The 22,938-nt window shown below is 38.1% G+C and overlaps 1 protein-coding gene across 1 annotated transcript in view; it reads left to right on the forward strand.

Annotated features, from left to right (window-relative positions):
- Window positions 1-22,938, forward strand: part of WDR44 (WD repeat domain 44) — a 96,433-nt gene that overhangs the window by 58,259 nt on the left and 15,236 nt on the right. Inside the window, exons 12-13 of the mRNA XM_064278707.1 lie at window positions 1,079-1,143; window positions 15,810-15,923. Coding sequence (XP_064134777.1) covers window positions 1,079-1,143; window positions 15,810-15,923 — 179 coding nt within the window. The remainder of the gene's footprint in view (window positions 1-1,078; window positions 1,144-15,809; window positions 15,924-22,938) is intronic.

Below are 22,938 nucleotides of genomic sequence, written 5' to 3' on the forward strand. Positions count from 1 at the left end.
ACCCTAGATTAAAATGAAAGACCTGATTAATATAGAAAAAAGAATGAGAATAATATATAAATCTAGTAAATAAAGATTAAAGGATACATAGCCATGGAAAATAAATATGAACTGTCAGTATATCAAAAGGTATATGAAAAAATGTTAAAGGAAAAGCAAAACCTAAGAATATTGTATACACACTGATGACAGCTATGTAAAAATATTAACGTGTCGTGGTAAGTACCAAGAAAGTATGACGCATTAATGGAAATAGGAGTTTTAAGTTTATGGGATTCTTTTTCTGAAATTAGTTACCTGTGCAATAAATTTTCTCTACCACCACCACCACCCCACCACCCCCATCAGCCAAAGCTGAAAACAAAAAGTTAACGGATGAGAGAAAGGTAGTGAAGATCCACTAACAATGGAGAATAGAATAGTAGAAGCACCAGTTTGAGGAACATAGAACCCATTTTAAAAAAATTTTTTAAAACCCATTGCCATTGAGTCGATTCCAACTCATTGCAACCCTATAGGACAGAGTAGAACTGCCCCATAGGGTTTCCAAGGAGCGGCTGGTGAATTCAAAGTGCCAACCTTTTGGTTAGCAGCCAAGCTCTTAACCACTGCGCCACCTGGGCTCCAGGAACATAGAAATGTAGAGGAATTCACTAAACTGGTAAGCTAGGACCTATATACTTTAGTAGCTAATACGTCATTAAAGATGGTGAATTGATAAGTTAAACTTTGTTCACTATAAGTGAATTTTTCTCATCCTAGCCATTTGTCATTTCTTTTGTTCCCTGCCTGGAACAAAAAGACTATTTCCAGTGGCCCTTGAGACTTATCCTGTCCCAGACCCTTTGTGCCCCTTTATTGTTGATCTCACTACTTGTTAGGACTAATAAGAATTTATTTGCTATTAATGATGCGGATTTAACAGTAAAAAAGATAAAAAATATTTTGTTGCTTAAGGAGTTATACTTCATTTGCTTGGAAAATGTATTTTTCCAGAATACTACATTCTCTGATTATTAATTATGATTATATGTATGTATGCATACATGTGCTTTTATAATGATCATGTTGTTTTTAGGTCGTGTGTCCCCGTCACCTTCTCAGGAAAGTCTAAATTCATCGAAATCTGATACAGATACAGGGGTATGTTCATAGTTTTATGGTTACTATTATGAAATGCTATGATTTGATTTGTTTACCATAAAGTATCTGATTGATTTTCAGAAATTACTCTTGCATAAATGCACTTAATTTAAAAATTAACATTTGGAGTTGGAAGCAAGAGTTTTCTAATATTGGAATTGGTAAATGAAAAATTTGATATTTAAAGTGACAGTGAACAATATTATGCAAGCCAGTAAACTACAAATATAAACTTAAATACAACAAAATCCCCTTCACTCAAATCCATATTAGATATTTTAGAATAATAATAATGGATATCCAAATACATAATTAAGGAAAGAGAAAAAATATTCAAACATTTTAATTTCTCGTTCTTCTTGGTTTAATAAATGCTTTACCACAGTTTCAGGTAGTTGAAATATCTTAATGCTTTTCACTTGATCTTAGAGCAGAAAGGTTACATACAGCCAATTTTAAACATAAACGGAATACAAAATGTTACCCTAAATTGTCACCTGTGCTTCTTATGTACTGCGCTAGGCAAGGGAGAACCTAAACTGTCCACCTGTTCAGCAATATTTTCTGGGATTCCATTGGCTTTCTAGTATTTGACACTAACTTTTTCCGACTTTAAACATACTCCTCTTGGTTTTCCATGGTCCTGTTTCTTCTTGGTCTCTTCTTATATTCCTGCTGTCTCTCCCTCTTTCACCCCCTTAACTGGTACTGTTTCTCAGGATTCTGTCCTCGACCATTCTCAGTCATCTCTGTGTGACCTTCAGTTTGCGTCTATAAGCTGATGATTTCCTGCTTGCTCTCCCTAGCCCTGAACTGGCTTAGATCCATAATTCTTTGTTTCTTTTCACTAGCTTTATGTTTTTAAAACAATACTGGGACCTTAACATACATGCTATTTTTATAACCTGTCCTTTTCAAGTAATAATATTTAGGATATTTCCACATATGTTTTTTAAGCACATCAGTTAATAGATCTCAAAATGAACTCTCTTGAAAGATGTTTTTTGAGTGCCTGCTATATGTGTCTAGACACTGCTAGATTCTATAAAATCAACTGAAACAGAGTCTCTGGCCTCGGGCACCCTGCTGGCTAGTGAAATAGATAAATACTACAATTACAATTAGGTGGTAATAAACTCGAGGGCACTGGGCTTGCTTGCTTGCTTATCCTATAGAAGGTACTACAGAAGTATAGGAGCCTTATAAATCAGAGTATCAAGAAAAGTTTCCTTAAAACACTAAACAGACAATAGATGAGTGGTAACTTTGGTGAAGGGTAAGACAGTGTCTGGGGTCTTAAAAGCTTGTGAGTGGCCATCAAGGATACTCCATTGGTCTCACCCCCTTAGGAGCAAGGGAGAATGAAAAAAACTAAAGACACAAGGGAAAGATTAGTCCAAAGGACTAATGCACTACATCTACCATGGCTTCCACCAGAGTGAGTCCAGTACAACTAGATGGTGCCCTTCTACCACCACTGACTGCTCTGACAGGGATCACAGTAGAAGTTCCTGGACAGAGCTGGAGAAGAATGTAGAACAAAATTCTAACTCACAAAAGACCAGCTTTACTGCCCTGACAGAGACTGGAGAAACCCCAAGACTATGGCCCCTGCACACCCTTTTAGCTCAGTAATGAAGTCACTCCTGAGGTTCACCCTTCATCCAAAGATTAGACAGGCCCATAAAACAAAATGAGACTAAAGGGACACGCCAGCCCAGGGCCAGGGACGAGACGGCAAGAGGGGACAGGAAAGTTGGTAATAGGGAACCCAGGGTCAAGAAGGGAGGGTGTTGACATGTCGTGGGTTTGATAACCAGTGTCACAGAACAATATGTGTACTAACTGTTTAATGAGAAGCTAGCTCTGTAAACCTTCATCTAAAGTACAATAATAATAATAAGTTTCCTTGAGGAGACGATATTTGAGCTAGAAGTTGGCTGTTTGAGAGAAGTACAAAGACTTGGAAGCTGAAACATCATGGCATGTTAAAGGTACTACAAGAAATTCCTTGCAGCCAGAGCAAAGGCTGCAGTGAGCGAGTCATAGGAGAGGTAGGTAGAAGCAAGGTTTTTAATGGCTTTGTGTGTCAAACCAAGGCGTTGGAACTTTATCCTGCAAGCTTGGGAAGAGAGGGCCTTTGGAGGGTTTTAATCAGGAGCTTAATTAATATGTTCAGAGTTTTGTTTAAGAAAGGGCATTCTGGTACCACTACAAAGGGTAGGTTGGATGGGAGCTCCAGGCAGGGAAATCACTGAAGAGGCTCTTAATCCAGGAGGGACATGGGCACTTTGGTTATGATAGATTATGATAGCGGCAGAGATAGGAACAGTGAAGATAAACTGAATTCGAAGATGTAAAAGAAGTCGAGTCTCTAGGACTTGCTGACTGAATAACTGATGATAATTAAGAAGGATGACTCCTTAGGTGTCTGGCTTGAGTAACTGGCTAGATGGTAATGGACCTTCATGAAAATATAAAATGTGTGGACAGAATCTGTCATCTATGCACAATCCTGCTTCTCCTCTCTTCCGAACCTTATTTACTGGCCCATTCACCCAGTCAAACACTCTGGGGTTACTATCAGTTTTTCTTCCTTATGCACATGTCAAATTAGTTACAAGCTCTTATCCACTCTACCCTTATTCCCAGATGCCTGTGGAGTCTGTTCCCTCTTCCACCATTGTCACTTACATCTAGGCCTTCAACTCTTTTTTTTTTCTTTTCTTTTCTTTTTTTAATTATAATATTTTACTGTGTTTTCCGTGAAGGTTTACACAGCATTTTAGGTTCCCATTCAACAGTTTCTACGCAGGTTGTTCAAGACATTGATTACATTCTTCACAATTCATGAACATTCTCATTGTTTTCGTCCTGGTTGTTCCGTTTCCATTAATCTACTTTCCCTGCCCCCTTACATTCTCGTCTTTGTTTTAAAGTAATTGTTGACCATTTAGTCTCATATAGGTGATTTTTTAAAGAATTACAGTACTTACGGGTGATATTATTTTTTTAGCCCATTTGTTATTTAGATACAGGGTGACCTCGGGTCTTTTGTTCTGTTTTTTAAGTCGCATTACCTTTTGACATCTGCACAGACCTGAAATCTGGTTTCTCTTCCACCAGGAGCATGAATTACTAGCAATATAAATAAGAAATCAGGATCATACAGAGAGGTGCATCAGGGAGGTATGGGCAACAGGTGAAGAAAAAACAGTTTGTTCACTCTAACAAAGAGCAGACCCAAGGGCACATGGTCTCAAATTCTGAAGCAGCTGTGCTGGGGCAAAGACTGGTGTGTGGGACCCCAGAAGACAAATGGGGGAAGAAGTGATAGGGTAGCATTTTGCTCTACTGGAAAAAACTTTTTCATAAGGTGTTGCTTTCCAAAAATAACTTACATTGTTCCATGAAATAGTGAGTGTACCCCTGGTCACTGAAAATGTGTAAATAGAGGCAGTGTGGCCCTCCATCTGGAAGTTACAGAGAGGATTTGTGTATTTCTGAGGGAAGTTAGGCTCCATGCAGGCAGGCATTCATTCATTCAACAAATACTTACTGAGTGCCTGCTATTTGCCAGATACTGTGCAAGTCCCCAGACAACCCAGAACCACAGCTCTCAGTAGGCTGACTTTTGGAGTGACTCAAATACAGCTTAGGCCCCTTGGTGTTGCAGATGGCTTGCACTCTTAGTGGTTCAAATCCACTCAGCAGCACAACGAAGAAAGACCGTTCCTGGCGATCTACTTCCGTAAGATTACAGCCATTGAAAACCCCCCTATAGAAGTGTAGTTCTCCTCTGAAACACATGGGGTCACCAGAAACAGGAATTGACTCAACAGCAACAGGTTTAAACACATCCAAGGCACGAAGGTGGTAACCACTGAAACTATAGGCAAAGAGTTCAGAAGGACTCAGACTGTATCTGGTGAGCCATCCAGGCAAACCCAACCTACAGTGGGTTGGCTCTGTTTTTTTCTTAATGTACTTTAGATGAAGGTTTACAGAGCAAATTAGTTTCTCATTAAACAATTAGTATACATATGGTTTTGTGACATTAGTTACCAAACCCACAATGTGTCAACACTCTCCCTCCCCGATCTTGGGTTCCATTTTACTAGCTTTCCTGTCCCCTCCTGCCTTCTAATCCTTGCCCCTGGGCTGGTGTGCCCCTTTTGTTTTGTTTTGTTTTATGGGCCAGTCTAATCTTTGGCTGAAGGGTGAACCTCAGGACTGGCTTCACTACTGAGCTAAAAGGGCCATACTGTCAGGGTTTCTCCAGTCTCTGTCAGGCCAGTAAGTTGGGTCTTTTTTTGTGAGTTTGAATTTTGTTCTATATTTTTCTCCAGCTCTGCCTGGGGCCTTCTATTATGATCCCTGTTAGAGCAGTTGGTGGTAGTAGCCGGGAACCGTCTAGTTGTACTGGACTCAGTCTGGTGGTGGCTATGGTAGTTGTGGTTCATTAGGCCTTTGGTCTAATCTTTCTCTTGTGTCTTTAGTTTTCTTCTTTCTCCCTTGCTCCTTACAGGGTGAGAACAGTGGAATATCTTAGGTGGCCACTCACAAGCTTTAAGACCCCAGATGCTACTCACCAAAGTAGAATGTAGAACATTTTCTTTATAAACTATGTTGTGCCAGTTGAGTTGGATGTTCCCCAAGACCATGGGCCCCACAGCCGTCAGCCCAGTAATTCAGTCCCTCAGGGAGTTTGGATGTGTCTGTGGAGCTTCCATGACCTTGCTTTGTAGAAATTGTGCTGGCTTACCAATATTGTGTACTGTCTTACCCTTCACCAAAGTTAGCACTTATCTATTGTCTAGTTAGCGTTTGTTTCCATCTCCACCCATCCCCTCCCTCATAACCATCAAAGATTGTTTCTTTTTGTATGTAAACCTTTTCATGAGTTTTTACAGTAGTGGTCTCATATAATATTTGTCCTTTTGTGATTGACTTATTTCAGTCAGCATAAAGTCCTCCAGATTCATCCATCTTATGAGATGGTTCACAGATTCATCATTGTTCTTTATTGTGTAATACTCCATTGTGTGTATGTACCTTTGTGTATGCATTCATCTGTTAATGGGCATCTAGGTTGTTTCCATCTTTTTGCTATTGTGAACAATGCTGCAATGAACGTGGGTGTACATATGTCTATTCCTGTGACGACTCTTATTTCTGTGTAGGGTATATTCCTAGGAGGGGGATTGCTTGATCATATAGTATTTTTCTATTTCTAGCTTTCTAAAGAAGTGCCATACCGTTTTTCAAAATGGTTGTACCATTTTGTGTTTCCCACTAGCAGTGCATAAGAGTTCCAGTCTCCCCACAGCCTCTGCAGCATTTATTTTTTTTCTGTTTTTTGATTCAATCCAGTAACTCCAGGGTAAGATGGTATCTCATTGTGCTTTTGGCTTGCATTTCTCTAATGGCTAGTGATCATGAGCTTTTCCTCGAGTGTCTGTTAGCTGCTTTAATGTCTTTTTTGCTGGAGTATCTCTTCATTTCCTTTGCCCATTTTTTAATTGGATTATTTGTCTTTTTGTTGTAGAGGTGTTGAATTTTCCTGTAGATTTTAGAGATTAGACCTCTGTCAGATTCGTCATCACCAAAAATTTTTTCCCAGTCTGTAGATTTTTTTACTCTTTACTCTTTTTTGGTGAAGTCTTTTGATGAGCATAAGTGCTTAATTTTTAGAAGATCCCAGCTATCTAGCTTATCTTCTAGAGTTTGTGTGTTGTTAGTCATGGTTTGTATCCTGTTAATGCCGTGTGTTAGGGCCTCTGGAGTTGACTCTATTATTGCTTCTATGATCTTTATAGTTTTTGGTTTTATATTCAGGTCTTTGATTCATTCTGAGTTGGTTTTTGTGTATGGTGTGAGCTATGGGTCCAGTTTCATTGTTTTTGCAAATGGACATCTAGTTTTACCAGCACCATTTATTAAAAAGACTGACTTTTCCTCATTAAATGGACTTTGGGTCCTTGTTAAACATCAGGTGACTGTAGTTGAATGGATTTACATCAGCGTTCTCAATCCTGTTCCATTGATCAGTGTGTCTGTCATTATACCAGTATCAGGCTGTTTTGACTACCGTAGCTGTATAGTAGGTTCTGAGATCCGGTACTGTCAGTCCTCCTACTTTATTTTCCTTAGTGCTTTACTTATCCAGGGCCTCCTCCCTCTCCGTATAAAGTTAGTGATTAGTTTTTCCATCTCTTTAAAGAATGCTGTTTGTATTTGGATTGAGATTGCTTTGTATTTGTAGGTTGATTTGGGTAGAATTGTCATTTTCACAATGTTGACTCAGCCTATCCATGAGCATAGTATGTTTTTCCGTTTATGTAGATCTCTCTTGGTTTCTTGCAGTGGTGTTTTGTAGTTTTCTTTGTATAGGTCTTTTACACCCCTAGTTAGATTTATTCCTAAGTATTTAATTTTTTTAGAGGGTTATTATAAATGGTATTGTTTTACTGATGTCCTTTTTGTCATTCTGTTTATTGATTTATAGGAATTCAACTGATTTTTGTATATTGATCTTGTATCCTGTAACTCTGCTGAATCTTTCTATTAGTCCCAGTAGTTTTCTCATGGAGTCTTCTGGGTTTTCTGTGTATAGGGTCACTATGAGTCGGAATCGACTTTACGGCAGTGGATTTAGTTTTATGTATAGTATCGTATCATCCACAAATAGGGAGAGTTTAACTTCTTCATTACCAATTTGGATGCCCTTTATTTCTGTTTCTTGCCTTATTGCCCTAGCTAGAACTTTCAACGTGTTAAATAGGAGTAGTGATAAGGGGCATCCTTTTCTTGTTCGGTTCTCAAGGGGAATGTTTTTCAGCCTCTCTCCATTAAGAATGATATTGACTGTTGGTTTTCTATGGATGCCCTTTATCATGTTGACAAATTTCTATACATATTTTATTGAGAGTTTTTATCAGGAATAGGTGTCGGACTTTCTCAGATGCCTTTTCTGCGTCAGTTGAGATGATCTGGTGATTCTTTTACTTATGAGGTGGATTATGTTGATTGGTTTTCTAATGTTGAGCCATTCTTGCATACCTGGTATAAATCGCACTTGGTCATGATGATACAAATTCTATTGGCTAGAATTTTGCTGAGAATATTTGTATTTATAAGAGAGATACTGCTCTGTAATTTTCTTTTTTCGTGGTGTCTTTGCCTGGTTTTGGTATCAGGGTTATGCCACCTTCATAGTATGAATTTGGTAGTATCCCTTCCTTTTCTGTGTTCTGAAATAGTTTGAGTAGTACTGGTGTAAGCTCTTCTCTGAATATTTGGTAGAATTCTCCAGTGAAGCCATCTGGGCCGGGGCTTTTTTGGTTGTTGTTGGGAGTGTTTTCTTCTTACCTTTTCAATCTCTTTTGTTATGGGTCTGTTCAGATTTTCAACTTCAGTTTGTGGTAGTTGGGGTAGGTAGTGTGTCTCTAGAAATTTGTCTGTTTCCTCTAGGTTTCCAAGTTTGTTGGAGTATAGTTTTCATAGTATCCTGTTATGATCCTTTTTATTTCAGTTGGGTCTGTTGTTATTTGGGTTATTAGTGTTGCCTCTTGTTTTTCTTTTGTCAATTTGACCAGTGGTTTGTTGATTTTGTTGATCCTTTCAAAGAACCAACTTTTGGTTTTGTTGATTCTTTCTTTTGTTTTTCTATTCTCTATTACATTTATTTCTGCTCTGATCTTTATTTTCTCCTTTCTTGTGGTTGTGGGCTTCTTTTGCTGTTCTCTATTTGTTCGAATTGTGTAGCTAATGCTTTGATTTTTGTCCCTTCTTTTTTGATGTGTGCATCTATTGGTATAAATTGACCTCTGAGGACTGCCTTTGCTGTGCCCCAGAGGTTTTGGTGTGATGTGTTTTCATTCTCACTTGCTTCTTGGAATTTTTTGATTCCATCTTTGATTTCTTCTATTACCCAGTGGTTTTAAGCTGTTGGGTGGAGTGTTCTATATAGGTCTGTGAGGTCAAGTTGGCTGATTGTGTCCTTTAGATCTTCTGTATCTTTGCCGAGTTTCTTTCTAGATTTTCTGTCCTTTACCTAGTGTGATGTGTTGAAGTCTCCTACTATTATTGTGGAACTGTTGATTTCTTTTTTCAGTGTTTAAAGTTTATGTATTTTGGAGCCCTGTCATTGGGTGCGTAGATATTTATTATGGTTATGACTTCATGATGGATCATCGGGAGAGGTAATTTTTTGGGAATTTAGGTATGCAGCATTTTATTAAAATATATGTGGGTTTATATTTGATTCAGTCAACAATTATTAAATATCTGCAATGTGCTAGACACCAAGAATATAGCAATGCAGTGGAAAGTCCATGCCAAGGAACTCTGCATAGGGGAAGACAGACATCGACAATGATAATATGTCTAAAGCAGAATTAAGTATATTTCTTCCAAGAAAACTCCTTTGGCAGTGTTCTTGATATCAGTTAACAGTCATACCATCTCCTGAGTTAGAAAACGTGGTCATGTTTTACTCTTTTTTCTCCCTCCAACATCTTCTCATTTACCAAGTCCTGCCCATTTGATCTCAGAAATGTCTTTGGAATCTTGCCATTCTGTTACATTTCTACTGCAGTAATCCAGGCCTTTATTTCTTGCTTGGACAATTATCACTGTTCTCCCAGATTTCAGTCTTTTATCCACACTGCCAGTACAATTATTTTCCTACAAAATAAATCTCATCATGTTACTCTCCTTTTTAAATACTCCTTTTGTCTCTCTTTCTCCCTATAGAATTAAGTCCAAATTCCTTGGCTTGACTCAGAGTCTTTCAGAGATCAACCTGACCTCAGCTCTCATTGTTATTTCCCACCATTCCCTCTCACAAACCCTGTATTCTGAGGCACTCAGTTGTTTATTTTTGCCCCTACAAAACAAAACTTTGACTCCAAGTATTCACATATACTATTCCTCTTTGGTAAATTCACTTAAGACCTATCTCAAAAGTCTCCTCTCTGAAGCATTCCTTGCTTCATCTAATGCATGATTACTCATGTGCTCTTTTTCTGTTCCCATGGTACTTTGCCTATATTTCTGTTAAAAGCACTATACTGCACCGTATTAATTCCTTTATGTAATAACAGCTAACATTTTGTGAGCGCTTACTGTGTGCCATATACTTTGCTAAGCACTTTTATGTCTTATTTCACTTCACAACAGCCCTGTACATACTAAAAAAAAAACTAGGTACTTTAAATAACCGCATTTTACAGTTGAAGAAAAGAAGGCTTAGAGATATTAAGTAACTCATCAATTTCACATGGTTGGTAAATATAGCACCAGAATTAGAACCCAGCTCTGATCTGTCTCTAGAGCTTATGTTCTTAACCATTCCGCTCCACTAAACCATTAGCATCTTGAGGACTGAGACTGTGCCTTCATTTAGTCAACAAATATTTATTGAGTGCTTACTATGTGTTAAACACTTTCTAGGATCTGGGGCTATAGTAGTGAACAAAAAGAGACAAAAATCTGTTTTTATGGAACTTAAATTCTAATGGAGTGAAACTGAGAAACAAAATAAGTAAAGTTTGTAATACATTAAAAGGTGATAAGTTTCATGGAGGGAAAAAAGGAGATAAAGTAATGCCAAAGGGATAAATAGGTGGACGACTAAAGCTTCACTGAGAGGTTGTCATTTGAGTGAAATCTGAATATGAGGCATTGATCATATGGGAAGAGTAGTGCAAACTGAATAGGTAGAGATGGGGAGCCATCAGAGCATATAGGCCATTGAGAGGACTTTGGATTTTCCTCTAAGAAACATGAGAGCCAGTGAAGAGTTTTTGAACAAAGAATGAGCTAATCTGATTTATATTTTAAAAGAACTATTCTGGCTGCTATACTGAGAATAAATAGACTCTAGGAAGTGGCCCTTGAGACTTATCCTAGTCCAGACCCTTTCTGCCACTTTGTTGATCTTGCTACTTATTAGGACTAATAAGAATTTATTCACTATAAACAATGAGGATTTAACAGTAAAAAAGATCAAAACAGATATTTTGGTGCTTAAAGAATTATGCTTCACTTATTTAGAAGATGTATTTTTCCATGTTACTACATTCTCTGACTATTAATTAGATGATAATATGTCATTATTTTGGTATCCCAAGTAGCCAACACAGTATCTAGTACATAACCCACCCATTGCCGTCAAGTCGATTCCAACTCAGAGCAAGCCATAGGGTTTCCAAGGCTGTAAATCTTTATGAAAGAAGACTACCATGTCTTTTTCCCGTGGAGAACCAGATGGGTTCAAATCCATGACCTTTTGGCTAGTAGCCAAGCACTTAACTACTGTGCCAACAGCGCTTCTATCTGGTATATAGTAAGTGCTAATAAATATCAAAAGTCTTACAGTTTTTTTTCTTTTTTTCATGACAATCCGACTTTAAAACAACATTTTTAGATAGTCAAGAAATTTAAATATGGGTTAGATAACACGTTGGTGTTTTTGTGTGTGTGGTAATGGCATGGTGGTGCAGTGGTTAAGAGTTATGGCTGCTAATCAAAAGGTCAGCAGTTTGAATCCACCAGCTGCTCCTTTGAAACCCTATGGGGCAGTTCTACTCTCTCCTATGGGGTCACCATGAGTCAGAATCAACTCCACAGCAATTGGTTCGGGTTTGGTTTTTTGGAATGGCATGGTCACACAGTGGTTAAGTGTTCAGCTGCTAACCAAAAGATCGACAGTTTGAACCCACCAGCCACTCTGTGCGAGAAAGATGTGGCAGTCAGCTTCCATAAATTTTTACAGCCTTGGATATGCTATAGGTCAGTTCTACTCTGTTCTGTAGGGTTGCTATGAGTCAGAATTGACTCAACGGCAATGGTTTTTTTTTTTTTTTTTTTTTACAGCATGATAGTTAATATTTAAAAGAGGCTTATCAGTTAGAGATATATATTGAAGTGCTTATTGGTGAAATTAATGGTGCCTAGATTTTGCTTTAAAATGCCCCAGCAAAAATAAATTTAAAAATGTATGAGAATTGATTACAATAGGTAGATAAAATGTTGATAATTGTTAAATCAGGTGCTAGATACAGGGGGTTCATAATACTGGTGTATCTACTTTTATGTGTATTTGAAATATCCATAATAAGTCAAAAATACATATACATAGAAATAAATGACAACATTTTATTTGGTAATTCTACCTTTAGTAGTTTATTATAAAGAAATAATCAGATATGTCCAAAGATATATGTAAAATAATTTTCATCTTCGTGATCTTCAAACCAGTTGGCCGTCAAATTGACCCCAACTCATGGTGACTCTGTGTGTATTAGAGTAGAACTATTTAATAGAGTTTTCAGTGGTTGATTTTCTTAAGTAGATTGCCAGGCCTTTCTTCTTTGGTGCACCTCTGGGTGGACTCAAACCTGCAACCATTTGGTAGTAACCAAGCATGTTAACCATTCGCACCACCCAGGGAATCCTTGGTGTTCGTACAGTAGCTAAAATTTGAACAACCTAAATAAAAAAAAAAATACTAGGAGTTGGAAAATAAAAACTATGGTATAATTCATACAGTAGAATAGTATGAAGTCCTTAAATTGTTTTAAAAGATTACTTAATGACATTAAAAAATGTTCTCAATAAAATATAAAGTAAAAAAGCAGAATGGGAAATTGCATAGAATATTAATCCCAATTTTTACTAAAAAGCGTCTGTAAATATTTATAGATAAAAGACTTAAAGGAAATACACTCAATTATTAATAGTAGTTATCTCTAAGTGGTAGGATCTTAAGTGGTTTTTATTTGATTCTTTCTACTTCTCTTTTTTTTTTTTTCCCAATTTCTTTAATAAACTTCCCTGCTTTTATTTAAGTAAACAGAAGGCACTATTAAAGTCTCAGGTTTAAACCTTTTGACCCAGTAGTACCCCTTATATAAGGATAAGGAAGTAGTTAAATGTGGATAAAAGTCATGTTCTGAGATGTTTATGGAATTGCTGTTTATATTAGCAAAAAAGTTGGAAATGCCTAAATGAACAACAAATGGAAAATGATTAAATTATGGCACATCCATATTATGCAACCAGTGAATTTTTTCAAAGAACAAAATACAGGAAATGCTCATGGTATAATAAAAAGGAGGATACCGAATTAGGTAGACAATGTGATCTCATTTATGTTTTTTTAAAATGTTAAAGATTGAAGATAGTCAAAATGTGAGTACCTTACAGGTGATTTTAATTTTAGTTTTACTACTTTCTGTATTTTCTGAATTGTTTATACCAAACATGTATTATTTTATAATCAAAAAAACATTATTTAAATACTTCGAAAAAGGGTAGCATGCAGGGAGAAGGAAATGGATGTTTAAGGAGTAAAGAAGAGGCCTAGAATCACTGTGTCTTAGGCTGAGTTCTCTAGAGGAACAAAACCAGTGAAGCATGTATGTATATAAATATGTATATTAAAAAAAACCAAACCCATTGCCGTCAGGTCGATAGCAACTCATAGTACGTATATAAAAAAAAAAAGAGATTTATATGAAGGAAATGGCTCACACAGTTGTGAAGACTGGCAAGTCCCGAATCCCTGTGGGTTCAGACATCAGGCTGGAGGCTTCTTCTGACTCATGTGCTTGCAGGAGCTGATGAACTCAAAAATCGGCAGGTCAGGCGACAGGCTGCTGGCTCACTTTCCAGGAACTGGAGGTCAAAAGGCGAGCTTTGCCAGAACATTCGTATATGTTAGATGCAGGCCACGTCCCAGAGGAACTCCCCTTTCAACTGATAGACGGCTCACATCAGATCACAAAATGGAGAATGATTACATAATGTCTGCTGAACCACTGAGAATCATGGCCTAGCCGAGGTGACACATAACGATCACACTCTGCTAAAGGAAATATGCTAAGAAGTTAATGCAAAGGAGATAAAGGATTATTAAACAAGAAGTTGAATTTTATGTAATGGGACGAGCCTGTTTAGTTTTGTCTTCCAGCAGTGCTTATTAGTCTGAATTAGAATTAGGGCAAGTAGTTGCAGTCATCTAGGGTTAGGAGCATTTGGCAAAAGGCCAGGGAGTCCACATTGCTGTTCCTCCTCCACAGTTGATGTGAAGATGTTTTTATAAACTGTAAAGTTCTAGACATATGATAGTGGTAGCTTTTATGTACCCCTGTGGCCACTGTTCTAGTTCAGGCCCTCATCGTACTTGCTTAAATTTATCCACTGCTCTTCCTGCTTTAGTCTCTCTCTCCCATCTTTTACCTTATTGCCCAGAATTCTCTTTCTCTAAAGCACCAGCCAAAAACCAAACCAAACCTATTGCACTCGCGTCGATTCCGACTCATAGCGACCCTGTAGAACTGTGGATTCGAACTGCTGACCTTTTTGGTTAACAACCATAGCTCTTAACCACTGCACTGCCAGGATTTTCAAAGCATCAGCCAGGTAGTGTTATTTTTCCTTTACAGAGACCTCTTTGGCTCCCTGTTGCCTTAGAATACCTGAACACTTAAACCGCAAATTCGAGGCTCTTTATGATGTGGTCTCAAGTACCTTTCCACCTGGACCCCCTGCTATATCTCCATGTACTTTTTTCTCCATCCTTAGCATTCTACTTAACCCGGCTTGGCTAACACTCGATATTTTTGCTCATGCTACATCCTCTAAAACATTTCAGGGACAAACAAGTTAGATAACCTGTATCCCCACTTTGGTTCAAGTGTATATAGGTGACTTCGTGACCTTTATTATCTCTCTAAGTCTCAATTTTTTTTCTTAATTTCTTCATCTTCATAATGTTAGTACCTACCTCAGAGTTGTTAGGATTCGTTCAGATAATGAATACAAAAGCGTGTTAATAAACTAGATGCACAGCACACGTGTGGCATCATTTTCTATGTACCTCTGTCAGGATGCTTTTGACTTCAAATAACAGAAACCCAACTGAAAATGGCTTAAACAATGAGGAATCAAGTCTGGAGGTAAGCGGTTCCAGGGTTGGTTAATTCAGCACATCAGTAATGTCAGGGACACAGGGTCCTCCCATCTTTCTGCTTTGCTATTCTTTTCCTGTTGTTTTGTTCTCCTGGGCATGTTCCCTTATGGTCCTAAGATGGCTGCTAGAGTCTTAGGTGTCACATGCAGACAACAATATTCAAAGACAAAAGAGAGAAGGTCCCTTTTGTATGTCCCTTTTTAAGAGCAAGAAAATCTTTCTAGAAGCTTCCCCTTCCATCTCCTTTTACCCCGTAAACTTTTCCTCATGTCTAATTGGCAAAAACTAGCACGTGCCCATAACTAAACCAGTCATCACTGGGAAAAGGAATGAGCTAATCTTGATTAGTTTATACCAATCATGATTCACCCCCTGGTGCTGGCTCCCACCTTTCCTAAAGGAGTAGATGCTCAGAAAAGGATAAAGTGGGGCCTCCGTTAAGGAAGGAAAAAGATTGTGATAATGCAGTTTTTTCAGGGATGATCTTAGTTTGTTAGGGCAAGAAGATGTAAAGAAGAGGTGGTGAGTAGTAGATTTAGCATAAAGGAGAGTTTGCTCATAGTAAATCAAGATTTCAGTCACATCATACAAAATGATGAGAGAACAAATGGGATGGGAGGAGTATGAAACTTTGTTTTACTAGTTTCAAAACTTAATTTTAAAGTTTGTCTTTATGCCTGAATAGGTATGCAGTGGAACTGATGAAGACCCTGATGATAAAAATGCACCATTTCGACAGCGGCCATTTTGTAAATATAAAGGACATACTGCTGATCTCCTTGACCTTTCATGGTCTAAAGTAAGAAATACTCATTTGAATTACATATTAATTCTGTGTAACTATGACTTTAGGATAAAACAAATGTTTTATCTGTATGATTGTCAAGTGTTCAAATGTTCATATATACTTTGTGGGAGTTACCTATAAATTAAGTAAAAAAGAAACCTCAGATTAGGCTAATAAGTGTTTATATTACTTAATGACTTCTATCTCGATCTTCCTATACATGTTTATATATAGTAATTTTGCAAGGTAACTGCCCTCAACAAAAAAGGTATGACGTCAACTACAAAGGTGAAGTCTGGTCTGTCTAACAAAGGCTGATTTGGGATTAATCTACTATATTTGAGAAATTACTAATTTAGGTTTAACAATTATAATCTATAAATCAATGGTAAATTTTCATTCCGTTATTTTCTTTTCCCTTAGAACAAAATTCTGTCAGAAGGAGCTATTTTGCCATTCATCAACTATCTTAGCAATTTTGCCAAAATGTAAAGAGAGATTTTAAATTTTATGTAAAGTGTTTGAAGCATGAAGCACTTGGAATTTTTGCATAATGCCTTAAGCTTTCTTTGTATTAAAATTTATCAGTATCAGAATCTCAAATCTATTAAGAATTTGAAGAAAAAAACTAATGCATAAAAGCAATGATGTCCATATATTTTAACTATGTCAGGAGAACCTCATAGCCCACTAAGATAACACTAGTATATCTTAGAAAGTCAGGCTTTCCCTGAGCTCCAGATTTTGAATCATTCCATTTATGAATCGCTGTTCCTGTCGTAACTATTTAGATGTTCTGGATGGTTTTCATAATCCATCTGTCATAATGTCTTTCTTTAACCACCTTGGAACAAGCTTAGGACTCATCTTGGTTACAGGTAGTCTGGTTTATAAACTGAGCCCTAATCATGTGATCCATTATTCTCCTTCCCTGCCCTGTGTCAGTGAGTTGTGAGAAGATGGAAATCTAATGTGTCCTTAATCTGATAATCGTATTCATCTGGAATAAGAAGTACACAGCACATATAGGGAATCTTGCACTCATTTTACTTTCTAAAAGCAAGCCAATATTTTTTCCTGAAATGCACCGTTAACTGGAAGAAATTGGATCTCCATTGACCGCCTTCTTGTCAGAATTAATACCATCTCTTTGAACTCATTCTATTTAACCTTTCTCTAACATTTGCTGATTTGATGCTATTGATCTTTCTTAAAATACTCCTTGGCTTTGGAACACTATAATTTCTTGATTCTCTTCCTGTCTCACTCATCACTCCCTTTGTTTCTTTCACGGAGGCAGCAGTAAATAGTAAAAAGAGCATGAGACTTAAAAAGAGAAGATCTGGATTTGACCTCTGGTATCTCCATTTGCAGGAGCCATGATGGCGCAGTGGTTAAGCGCTTGGCTGCTAACTGAAAGGTCAGCAGTTCGAACCCACCAACTACTCCATGGGAGAAAGATATGACAGTCTGCTTCCTTAAAGATTACAGCCTTGGAAACCCTATGGGACAGTTCTACTCTGTCCAGTAGGGCATCTGTGAGTCAAAATTCACTCTGTGGCAACAGGTATCTCCATTTACAGCATGGCCTCAGGCAGATTATCACAAGTTCCCCCTGTTAAAGCAGCAAACACTCTCTACCTCACACTGTGGTTGTGGGAATTATTGAGAATCTATGCAGATAACCTGCTGTATGTCAAGTACTTTCCATCCACTCAAAACATCCAGTTGATCACTGTTCTCTTGCCACCTACACAGGCAATATAACCTGGTGGTTAAGAGCATGAACCTCTGGAGCCAGATTCCCAAGGTTCATATCCTATTTAGTCTGCCCCTTATAACTGTGTGACCTTTAACAAGTTACTTAATGTCACCATGCCTCATCTGCAAAATAGGCATAATAAAAGTAGCTTCCTCATAGGGTTATAGAAGAAGTTTAACTGAGCTAGTAAATATGAAGCACTTGTCTAGAACATAGTAAATGTTCAATTAATATTAGCCATTATTATCATCATCATCCTCACCATCACTACGCTGTGCCAGGTAGTGTTGTAGGTGCTGGAGATACAAACTATACGTACTCAAAGTGTTGTTGTTGTTAGGTGCCATTGAGTCCACTCCGACTCATAGCGACCCTGTGCACAACAGACGAAACACTGCCCACTTCTGCATCATCCTTACAATCATTGTTATGCATGAGCTCATTGTTGCAGCCACTGTGTCGGTCCACCTCATTGAGGGTTTTCCTCTTTTCTGCTGACCCTATACTTTGCCAAGCATGATGTCCTTCTCCAGGGACTGATTCCTCCTAACAACATGTCCAAAGTATGTAAGACGCAGTTCCACCATCCTTCCTTCTAAGGGGTTGTACTTCTTCCAAGACAGATTTGTTCGTTCCTTTGGCAGTCCATGGTATATTCAATATTCTTTTCCCAAGCCACAATTCAAAGGCGTCAGTTCTTCTTTGTCTTCCTTGTTCATTGTCCAGCTTTCACATGCATATAGTGCGATTGAAAATACCATGGCTTCGGTCAGGCGCACCTTAGTCTTCAAGGTGACTTCTTTGCTTTTCAACACTTTAGAGAGGCCCTTTGCAGCAGATTTATCCAATGCAATATGTCTTTTGATTTCTTAACTGCTCCTTCCATGGATGTTGATTGTGGATCCAAGTAAAATGAAATCCTTGACAAGTTCAGTCTTATCTCCGTTTATCATGATGTTGCTCATTGATCCAATTGTGAGGACTTTTGTTATCTTTATGTTGAGGCACAATCCATACTGAAGGCTGTGGTCTTTGATCTTCATTAGTAAGCACTTCAAGTCCTCTTCACTTTCAGCAAGCAAGGTTGTATCCTCTGCATAACACAGGTTGTTAATGAGTCTTCCTCCAACCCTGATGCCCCGTTCTTCTTCATATAGTCCACCTTCTCGGACTGTTTGCTCAGCATACAGACTGAATAGGAATGGTGAAAGAATACAACTCTGACGCACACCTTTCCTGACTTTAAACCAATCAGTATCCCCTTGTTCTGTCAGAACAACTGCCTCTTGATCTACGTAAAGGTTCCTCATGAGCACAATTAAGTTTTCTGGAATTCCCATTCTTCGCAATGTTATCCATAATTTGTTATGATCCACACAGTCGAATGCCTTTGCATAGTCAATAAAACACAGGTAAACATCCTTCTGGTATTCTCTGCTTTCAGCCAGGATCCATCTGACATCAACAATGATATCCCTGGTTCCACGTCCTCTTCTGAAACCGGCATGAATTCCTGGCAGTTCCCTGTTGATATACTGCTGCAACCGTTTTTGAATGATCTTCAGCAAAATTTTGTTTGCATGTGATATTAATGATATTGTTGTATAATTTGCACGTTCAGTTGGATCACCTTTCTTGGGAATAGGCATAAATATGGATCTCTTCCAGTCAATTGGCCAGGAAGCCGTCTTCCATATTTCTTGGCAGAGACCAGTGAGCACCTCCAGTGGTGCATATGTTTGTTGAAACATCTCAATTGATATTCCATCAATTCCTGGAGCCTTGTTTTTCGCCAGTGCCTTCAGAGCAGCTTGGACTTCTTCCTTCATTACCATCGGTTCCTGATCATATGCCACCTCTTGAAATGGTTGCACATCGACTAATTATTTTTGATACAATGACTCTGTGTATTCCTTCTATCTTCTTTTCTTGCTTCCTTTGTCGTTTCATAGTTTCCCCATAGAATCATTCACTATTGCGACTCGAGGCTTGATTTTTTTTTTTTTTTTTTTCAGTTCTTTCAGCTTGAGAAACACCGAGCATGTTCTTCCCTTTTGGTTTTCTATCTCCAGCTCTTTGCACATGTCATTATAATACTTTGTCTTCTCAAGCCTCCCTTTGCAATCTTCAGTTCTTTTACTTCATTGTTTCTTCCTTTTGCTTTAGCTGCTCGACGTTCGTGAGCAAGTTTCAGAGTCTTCTCTGACATCCATCTTGGTCTTTTCTTTCTTTCCTGTGTTTTCAATGACCTCTTACTTTCTTCATGGATGATGTCCTTGATATCAATCCACAACTCATCTGGTTTTCGGTCATTAGTGTTCAACGTGTCAAATCTCTTCTTGAGATAGTCTCTAAATTCACGTGGGATATACTCAAGGCCATATTTTGGCTCTCGTGGACTTGCCCTGATTCTTTTCACTTTCAGCTTGAACTTGCATATGAGCAATTGATGGTCAGTTCCACAGTTGGCCCTTGGCCTTGTTCTGACTGATGATATTGAGCTTTTCCATCGTCTCTTTCCACAGATGTAGTCAGTTTGATTTCTGTGTGTGCCATCTGGCAAGGTCCATGTGTATAGTCGCCGTTTATGCTGGTGAAAGAAGGTATTAGCAATGAAGAAGTCGTTGTTTTTGCAAAATTCTATCATTCTATCTCCAGCATCGTTTCTATCACCAAGGCCATATTTTCCAACTGGTGATCCTCCTTTTTTGTTTCCAACTTTCGTATTCCAATCGCCAGTGATTATCAATGTATCCTGATTGCGTGTTCGATCAATTTCAGACTGCAGCAGCTGATAAAAATCTTCTATTTCTTCATCTTTGACCTTAGTGGTTGGTGTGTAAATTTGAATAATAGTCGTATCAAAGGTTCTTCTTTGTAGGCGTATGTGTATTATCCTATCACTGATAGTGTTGTACTTCAGGATAGATCTTGAAATGTTCTTTTTGACGATGAATGCAACACCATTCCTCTTCAAGCTGTCATTCCCAGCATAGTAGACTATATGATTTTCCAATTCAAAATGGCCAATACCAGTCCATTTCAGCTCACTGATGCTTAAGATATCAATGTTTATGCGTTCCATTTCATTTTTGACGATTTCCAATTTTCCTAGATTCACACTTCATACATTAATGGATGTTTGCACCTGTTTCTTCTCATTTTGAGCCGTGACACATCAGCAAATGAAGGTCCCGAAGGCCTTAGTCCATCCACATCATTAAGGTCGACTCTGCTTGGAGGAGGCAGCTCTTCCCCAGTCGTCTTTTGAGTGCCTTCCAACCTGGGCGGGGGGGGAGCTCATCTTCCACCACTATATCAGAGAATGTTCTGCTGCTATTCATAAGGTTTTCACTGGCTAATGCTTTTCAGAAGTAGACTCCCGGGTCCTTCTTCCTAGTCTCTATCAGTTTGGAGGCACAGCTGAAACCTGTCCTCCATGGGTGACCCTGCTGGTATCTGAATATCGGTGGCATAGCTTCCAGCATCACAGCAACATGCAAGCCCCCACAGTACGACAAACTGACAGACACGTGGGGGACTCAAAGTATACGTCTTCCCTATTTGTACCCTCAAAACAACCTTACGAGGTAGCTGATGTTTCTTTATGGGTAAAAAGCTGAGGTTAGTAGAAGTCAAGGAACTTACCTAAAGACACATAGCTAGGAAATGGGGGAGTTGGGATTCAAAGCACATGGCTGCTTTGGAGCATTACTCTCTGGCCCATTCCTGTGCCTCATCAGCTAATCACTAAAAAAAACTAGGTAGCAATTACAAAAATGACAAAATGTTAGATGTGTTGCAGAGATTTAAGAAATCTTAAAATTCTTCCATGCTTGCTGTCCTGGATTTTTTTTTAATGAAATTAGAATGGAGCAACAATGTGAGTTAATATCCATCTTGTTACCTACTTGCCTGAAGCCAGTAGTATATATTTTTAAGGACTGGTGTCAGTCCATTAACTGTTTCTTACCAGTCCCTGACCAGATCAATGTAGAATACCAGTCTGTGAAGAGAAAAATACAGAAAGGGAGAGAAAGCATTTAGAAATTTCTACGGCAGTTTTTCAGAGCAATAGTATGCTTGTTGAATCTAGTATTTAAAAATTAGGGCTTCTATTTTATATGATGATAAAAATGGGCTTCTGTTTTATGTCTTTTATTTTCATTTCATTTTCCTAATAATTTTTTCCCCCATATTTTACGATAGTTTTAGTCTACAACTCACTGGAAATCAAAAACAAAAACGGTCCTTCACCACAAGTAGTTTGAGAAGCACTGGTCTAAATGACAGTTATTTCAACAGGGCTGTGTCCCATTAAGGAATGGGCATGTCTTCGCATTCCCCATCCCCCACACCCAACCACAAAAACCAAATCCATTGCCATTGAGTCAATTCCAACTCATAGTAACCCTATATGACAGAGTAGAACTGCCACATAGAGTTTCCAAGGAGCACTTGGTGGATTCAAACTCTGTACCCTTTGGTTAGCAGCTGTAGCACTTAACCACTACAAAAAATGAACAAAATCCCTGCTATTCTAGCCCCAGATGTTGAGCATCTTTCTTCTTCATCTCCACCTAACCAAAATACATTCATCCATTACTATGCTTCTTCAATCCCATTTCCTCCATAAGGCCTTCCTGGAAGCTAAAGCAATTATTGATTATTTCACTGAATTTTTGTAGCACTTATCTGTGTGTTCTTTTCTTAAAATGTCTTTCATTTTTACTTAACCACTTCCTGTGCATATTTTAAGTCTTATTTGCAAGAAGATTCTAAGCCCTTCGAGGGTAAGGAGCAGATCTTTCACTGTTGTTTCTTTTCAGTGTCTAGCATAGTTGATATCTATAGTGTGTTTTGTATTTGTGGAAGACTTATTTTGTACCAGGTAACTAGAATTTTTTTTTTTTTTTTTAACTGAAATTACCTTGTTCTTAAAATAACAGCCCCGTGAGGTAGGTGGTATTTCATTTTGTAGATGAGGACACTGGGCCTCTGTAACTGGCCCACGATCACAAAACTAGTTATAGATAGAATTTAGATTTGAATTCTGGTCCTCTGACTACCAAAATCAGTGCTTAGTTGATGAAAATTATGTATTTGATTTTTTTTATTCAGTGAGTAATGAACAGAAACCTCTTGGTATAATAGAACACGTCTTCAGCATCTTCACTTAATATTTTAGAGATGTCTTAATCTCTCTTTCGTATGCTTAAAGCAATGGACTATAGAAAGAATTGAATTAAGTCAGTTTTGATGAAC

This window comes from Loxodonta africana, chromosome X, assembly GCF_030014295.1.
Source record: "Loxodonta africana isolate mLoxAfr1 chromosome X, mLoxAfr1.hap2, whole genome shotgun sequence".
Taxonomy (NCBI): domain Eukaryota; kingdom Metazoa; phylum Chordata; class Mammalia; order Proboscidea; family Elephantidae; genus Loxodonta; species Loxodonta africana.